The 6,773-nt window shown below is 49.2% G+C and overlaps 1 protein-coding gene across 1 annotated transcript; it reads right to left on the bottom strand.

The window, feature by feature from the left end:
- LOC123032083 (immunoglobulin superfamily member 1-like) lies at positions 1-5,887 on the bottom strand. The gene is made up of 5 exons (XM_044447708.1): positions 5,884-5,887; positions 3,878-4,180; positions 2,781-3,071; positions 1,363-1,410; positions 1-145 (listed from the first exon to the last, which is right to left on the bottom strand). Exons 1-5 carry the CDS (start codon positions 5,885-5,887, stop codon positions 39-41), a joined length of 753 nt encoding a protein of 250 aa, XP_044303643.1. The 3' UTR covers positions 1-38.
- Positions 5,888-6,773: the final 886 nt, after the last annotated feature.

The raw sequence follows: 6,773 nt of genomic DNA, 5'->3' as shown, positions 1-6,773 counted from the left end.
TAAAACCGGGTGAATAAGAACATTCACCCAGAGATTGTCTAATTCTTTCTCCTTTTTCTGTACAATACAAAGGCAAACAGTAGGAGGAATCCCAGAAGAAGCAACTTTATGGCACTGCATGCCCAAATGATGATCATTGATCCATCTGTAAAAAAGTGGAAAGCATGAATTAGAGCAGGGGTCCTCCAACTTCTTCACCTGGGGGCCAGTTGAAAGGTGCCAGTGCTGGGTGCGGGCCGGAAAGGTGGTGCTGGCAGTGCGTGCAGGCCGGGCCGGGGGCAGTGCGCATGGGCACGGTGAGGTTCAGGTGGCGAGGCGAGGCGAGGCAGGGGTGGGCACGTGGCACGAGGCAGCGGCTTGCTCGCTTGAAGATGGTTTTCTCTGAGCGAGTCCAAAACGATCTCCGCGCGAGCAAGCCGCCTCCCCACACATGGGGCGAGACAGGTGGTGTTGGGTGTGGCAAGTCCAAAACCTCCGAGGCAGCCTGGATAAATGAGCAAGGCAGGTCGGATCCGGCCCACGGGCCATAGTTTGAGGACCCGTGAATTAGAGTGTGGCGTCTACAGGAACCCCGGCGAGTGTTTGGTGTGAGGCCGGAACATTCATCCCTCCTTCCCTGCACTGCCTTGCAGCAGCTCCCCATGGTTTCAAGTGGGTGCCTTTGCCTGGCCTGGCGTCACTATGGATCCAGCCTGGGACACATTCCCTGCAAAGGGGGTGTCCTTCCCCATCACCCACTGACAGAACCTCACAGCCACAGATGTCATCAACACAACACACACGGCAAGCTTAAGCCTTCCTCCATCTCAGCTTGAGCCTTCCCTCCCTGCCTTGTGAGATCCCTTGCGCCCATGCCCGTGCCGATCAGCTAGGGAAGGGGAGACGCACAATTTAGGTTGCACTGTGGACACTTCACCAAGCAGCTGCATCACAGCCAGTTGTGAGCCTGACTGTGGTGAGGAAGAGGGCAAGTGAGGAGAGTCCTCCGTACCCACATGCTTCCCCAGCACAATCTCCGCAGCCACAAGACGGGGAAGTGGGGAGCAGCGCCAGTGCTGGCTGTGGGGGTCCCCCGTGGCACGCAGCGCGCTCTTCTCAAGGGCTTCGGCGGCGCCTCCACTGCTCCCAGGCAGCAACTGACTTGATGTTCCACCCTTCCTTATCCTAATATTCTCAAGATGCATTGGACTACAGTTCCCATCCTTCTCAGCCAGCATGGCCAAGGACCATGATGGTTGGGCATAACAGGAGCTGTGTTCCGATCCGGAGAGCACCAGGTTGGGGAAGACTGTGATTTTCAGTCTGACTCGTTGCCCAGTTGATATACAGCATGGCAACCCACACACCTTCCCCCCTTCCTACCTTTTCTTTGCTGGTCGTCTTCAGTGTGTCCCCCATCTTCCCACTTAGCTGCATAGAAACAGGAGATGGAGGCATCAGTCCTTCTGCTGGCTTCCCAGACTCTGATTTTGTCACAGCTTTCCACCACTCGAAGGCCTTGGCTCTTCAAGCTCCTCGTACAGCTGGCCCCACCAAGCGGCTTTTCACGTGCACTTAATCCCAAGCCAGGTGGGGCTGTGCTACGAAAAATGGATCCCACATTGCTCTGGCTGGCAAAGCTCCCTCCTTTGTCTCCCTGGCCGCCACCTCTGTCACGTGCCTCACAAACCCGCTCTCCCTCATTATAACTTCCAACTAGTTCATTCACCCTAACCCTTTGCCCACATTATTTCTCAACTGTTCCCTGCAAAAAAAGCTTCTTTCCATCCATTTCCTAATACAGTGGTACCTTGGCTCACAAACTTAATCTGTGCCAGGACTCTGGTCGTGACCCAAATTGGTCGTGAGCCAAGACAAATTCCCCCATAAGATTCAATGTAAATATGGTTAACCCATTCTGACCCCTACAAGCTTGGCTGTGAGCCGATTTTGGTCATGAGCCAAGTCAAATTTTCCCATAAGGTTCAATGTAAATAAGGATAATCTGTACTGGAACTATTTTTTTAAATCATGAAAATTTGAAACAAAGTGACAAAGAACAACAAAGTAACAAAGTACAGTACAGTAGAGAACACTAACCTAGGTTTTGGGGAGGTTATTGTTTGGATGACGAGTCCAAAGCATAATCATGTGATAGCACTCGTCCTGGGGGTGGGGGGGGGGGAGTAGCCTTGATCGTGATCTTGCTGGGGAGGGGAGACGGGTGCGCTCAGGCGGGAGACGTGCGCGGTGGTGGGAGCAGTGAGGGGGGAGCCAGGCGCGATGGCGGGCACGCTCGTGCAGGGCAATGATCGCAATCGCAGCCACCCCCCCAAGGCAAGCATGCCTGCAATCGTGCCTATCTTCCTTGCATGAGTGTGACCACAATCGCGGCCATCTCCGCACACCCCCTGAGCAAGATCGTGCAGGGAAGACAGGTGCAATCGCGATTGTCACCCAACGAGGAGTTGGTAACCTGAGTCTGAAATTTTTTTCTGAAATTTCTTTTTGCGACCTGATTTCATCATGAACTGAGGTATTCGTGAGCCGAGGTACCACTGTATGTGTGGGCTGGTGCCACCCACGACAGTGGGGCCTCTTGTCCATTGCAGGTTTCTTTGGAGTCTTATAAGAGCTATCCGTGGGCCTGAACTCCATCTCCAAAAGAGGCTCCCCATGATGGAGCTCCATGTTTAGCTCCAATGAAGCCAAAATGAGAAGCTGCAATGGATGACAAGCCCCACTGACAGAAATTGCTGGCAGAAAATGAGGAAAGACATGGATGAGCTTTGGTGCCTCACCTCTAAAATCCAACTTCACAGGGTTGCTTGGCTCTGACCAGACAAAGGAATTGCTTGTGTGGTGATACTGGCAGGTGTAGCTTGCTGCGTCCTTCAGGCTCGGCATCCAGAGAAGGAACTCGGCTGTGTCTCTCCCTGCTTCTGCTGCCTGAAATGCTATCTGGCTGCCCGATTTCAGAAGGGCAAAGGCCAGTCCTTCTTGTGGCCCCTGGCACTTTAGGGTGACGTTCCCACCGGGACTGTTCTGCCCACTTGATGTCATTATCAATGAGGGTTTGTCCAGGCCAGGATCTAGGGAAGGAAGAATTCAGTGAAGCCTTATTTTGTCTATATAAGCCACATCTGTTGCTGGATGTAGTCTCCAGTTACTTCTCCCTTGCTCTCTGTTCCTCTACTTCAGCAATGCCCCCTGCCATTCCCAACTATATGAGGACATGTAGAAATACCGCATTGTTTGCTTCTCAGTCCCAAATGAATGGCATAGTAAATTCTCACACTGGAAAGTGACCTACTAAACAAGCTTCTACTGGATGATACAGATAGATTGATTAGTTTATCTTAGAAATATATAAGGATGGAAGTCCCTTGAGAGCCCCTCTGAAATTAGAAGAGCATAAGGAGAGGGCAACCCTCACACTGGTGTGTTTGAGCAGTACTTTATTCCATGAAAAATGCAGAATATCTTTCAGTCAAGAGAGTAGGGTCAGTAAAATGCAACATACTAAGATGACATACATCTTGCTGTCCTCGTTTTTTCAATCCTTTTGGATTTCTGGCCACAGAGCCACCATTTAATTCAAATGTATCATAGAGCGACAGTGTAAACCCAACTGATCCCTGCCGTGAACTAGTGAATTACCTCTTAAATCTCACAGCTCACAGTTAAATAAATGGAAAGAAGGAGAGAAAAGAAATGCCATGTTTCAGTCGAGATGCATCACTTGTGGATCTGCTAATGAAATTCATATGCAACATGAAGGGGACTAATTCATGCCTCAACATAAGTACAATGCACAGGATTCACTCACATAGAAAATGCACAACTCTTGCATGGTCTTTTGTGGAGATTACATGGAAGGAGAGAACCAGGGCCTCACCTGTGATGTTGACATAGGCTGCCTCACTGAAATCGGAGCAGCTGGAGGGACCACAGGTACAATATCTACACCAGTAGATCCCCGCATTAGATTGCCTGACATTGGCAATCAAAAATGGTTCTTCAAAATGTTTTTCCTCCTTGATTTCTACAATCTTCTGCACTGCATAATGAACTTTGACAAGATAGAGGCATCCACCTAAATTCTCCTTCACCTTACAGTGGATGGAAACATTTTCCCCTGGAGCAACCACCCTACTGGGAGTCACAGAGATGGAAGGGACAGGAAGATCAGCATGTTGCCCTGCATGAGAAGGAGATGAGCATGAGTGAGATCAGGCAAGAGGAGCATCTGCAAAGATTAACGGGGAGTGCTTCCAAACATGGTTTTTATCACACAAAATGCCTGAGTTTACAGAAAATGTACAAGACATGTTTTCCCTCCATTCCCATCCTGAGCATTCCAATGGCTGCTTCTATCATTTTCTTTCCACCAAATAGCAGTTAAGAAGGAAAGATGGAATCACTGCACAATCTCTTTGGTTTAGAAGCATTACAAGCCACCCTCTGAAATTAGGAGAGCAAAGGACGATGCAGGCCTGGAGCCGGTGTGTCTGAACAGAGCTTTACTCCATGAAAAATACAAAATATATTTCAATCAATGGTGGAAGGGTACTAAAATAAATGATGAAACTGCAGTGGGAGATATACCTTGCAGTCATTTTTACAGTTTCCTCTTTTTTGAATCTCAAACTTGTTCAGTTACATGATGCTGGGTGTTTGCTGCTCAGCCAACACAGAAATCCACTCCATTGTGCTCTCCAGAATCAAAAGCCCCTGCACAGGGAGGCTTCCATTCGTCCAGAGCAGTTGGGAAGAGCAGCAGAGGCAAACTTCCACTTGCTTTGCTTCCCCTCCATTTTTCACCACATCAGACACTTTGCTTATGTATCAAGGTGCTTGAGCAGGGAAGCAAGGAAATAGGCTGAAAGAGCTTCGGGAGACTTCTTCTCCTGGTCTCCCCAGACTCCTCCCTCTGTGCCCACTGGAAGGCCCTCTCCACGCTCAGTGTTCTGACCAGGTAGGTCAGCAGGCACAACTCTTTGTGCCTCAGCAGCATGGGTGGGAGCTCAGGTCACCAACTCCTCCTCCCCCGTTGGAGCACCATCTCTGACCTAGTGGGAAGAATCCGCCCATCCTGTGGTCCATAGACAACCCCCCAAGAGTGCCACTTTTACACTGTTGCAACGTTTCTGAGACATTAGCTGCAGGGGCGTCCTGGTTGGCTGCTGCCTTGCAAAAGGCACCAATTATACCATAGCTCAGCTTTAAAGACTCTCACAGTGGGGGCAGGAGGAAGCAGTCCCCCAAACCGCCTAGTTGGTCCATTTGGGAAGGGCCAAACCTCATTGAGTTGAGCACATACTTTGGTGGGGAAGATCCCAAGTTCATAAAAAGGCCAGCTTCTTACGTACAAGGGTGGGAGACCACACCTATCTCAGCAGGGGCCTCCATCCATTGCAGCTTTCTATTTCAGCTGCATAGAGTCTATCCATGATGCCAAACTCTATCTGAAAATAAGTACACCACCATGGAGCACCATGGATAATTCTTATAAATCTGGAACAGAAAGCTGCAGTGGATGAGGTGCCCCATGGACATAGGAGTGACCAGCTTCTCCTGTCCAAATTCAATGGGCTTTTAAGGACTACAACCCCTATCCAAAAGTCAACTGGTTCTCACACATACAAGCACAATGGCCGCCCAATGCCAGCAAACAGAACGACTGGCAATAACACGGAGGTCCATGAAGACCTTAGCTAATACTGGCAGGTACACTCCTCCATGGATTCCATGCATACCAATAGATTTCTGTCACTGTTGGTGAAGGAAGCTGTTTGTCTCCACCAGTATCCAACATGTACATTTGAAAATAATTGCCAATAATTAAAAAATACCCCTTTCTGCTTGGTTAAATAGGGACCGTATGTAAACCGTAATACTCACCCATAGTTGTCCACCACTGCCTGGTCAGCCACCATCCTGGAAAGAAGGTGAATCCGTAATTGGCACGATAACTGAGCAACAGGAATAAATACTAACCGTGGGACCCTCTGACTTTGCCATGGAATCCTTCTCATCCCACCACCAGTCCATAAGGAATTCTTACCAAGAAAGAGGATTTTGGAAGGCAATCTCATGTTGAGGGGCTGCTCAACTCGGCCGTCTGCACTCGGTTTTGAAGTTCGGATATTCCACAGGTGAAGATCTCCACTGGGGCTCACAGCTTCTGCGGTACAACAGGGATTGGTCTTCCAGTTCCTTCTCAACTGTGCCAAATATTGCTGTGGTCTCACAGCACTCTGGCTCAAAGTCAGCACAGCATGTCGTGTGACAAACCACATCCTTTATTGAGCTGGGTGCATGCACACCCACACAGAAAGAAATGGAGACAGGGAACAGCACTTTGAAGTGCATCGGAGTTTAAATTAGATCCTGAGTTCTCCAAGGTCCCTTCAAAGAGGGAAAGCAGCGTCAGGAACGTGATTGGGGCCAAGAAGATCAAGAGGTTAGGGACCTCAAAGCCAGAGAGTATGTGGACACTTGACACCTGTGCTGTCAAAGCCTTTAGCTGCAGTGGGCAGTAAACTGAGGAAAGCCCGTCCAGTTTGGCTCACCATGTTCAGCTTCTGATGCTGCTCCTTGAACTGCTCTTGGCATTACAGAGAAGTGTAATGAAAACTACATTGCCAAGTGAGGCACCATCAGATTAAACTATGTATTATTCAACCTTTCTGAAAAGTTGAACATAAATTGGTCACTATAACTTTAAAAAAGCTGCTATGGAGCACCAATCCAGAATCAATCCACAAACCCAGACCGTGGCCTGGAGTCTC

The sequence above is a fragment of the Varanus komodoensis genome, unplaced genomic scaffold (assembly GCF_004798865.1).
Source record: "Varanus komodoensis strain SLA01 unplaced genomic scaffold, ASM479886v1 scaffold53, whole genome shotgun sequence".
NCBI lineage: Eukaryota > Metazoa > Chordata > Lepidosauria > Squamata > Varanidae > Varanus > Varanus komodoensis.
Note: the sequence above shows the minus strand (reverse complement) of the source record. Positions and strands in the feature narration are given on the sequence as shown.

What these genes read in the sequence shown, in the direction of transcription:
- LOC123032083 (XM_044447708.1), bottom strand. An exon ending in AGCCTATGTCAACATCACAG is followed by an intron (nt 3,072 to 3,877) that starts GTGAGGCCCTGG and finishes TTCCTTCCCTAG; the next exon opens with ATCCTGGCCTGGACAAACCC. An exon ending in TGTGAAGTTGGATTTTAGAG is followed by an intron (nt 1,411 to 2,780) that starts GTGAGGCACCAA and finishes GTTTCTATGCAG; the next exon opens with CTAAGTGGGAAGATGGGGGA.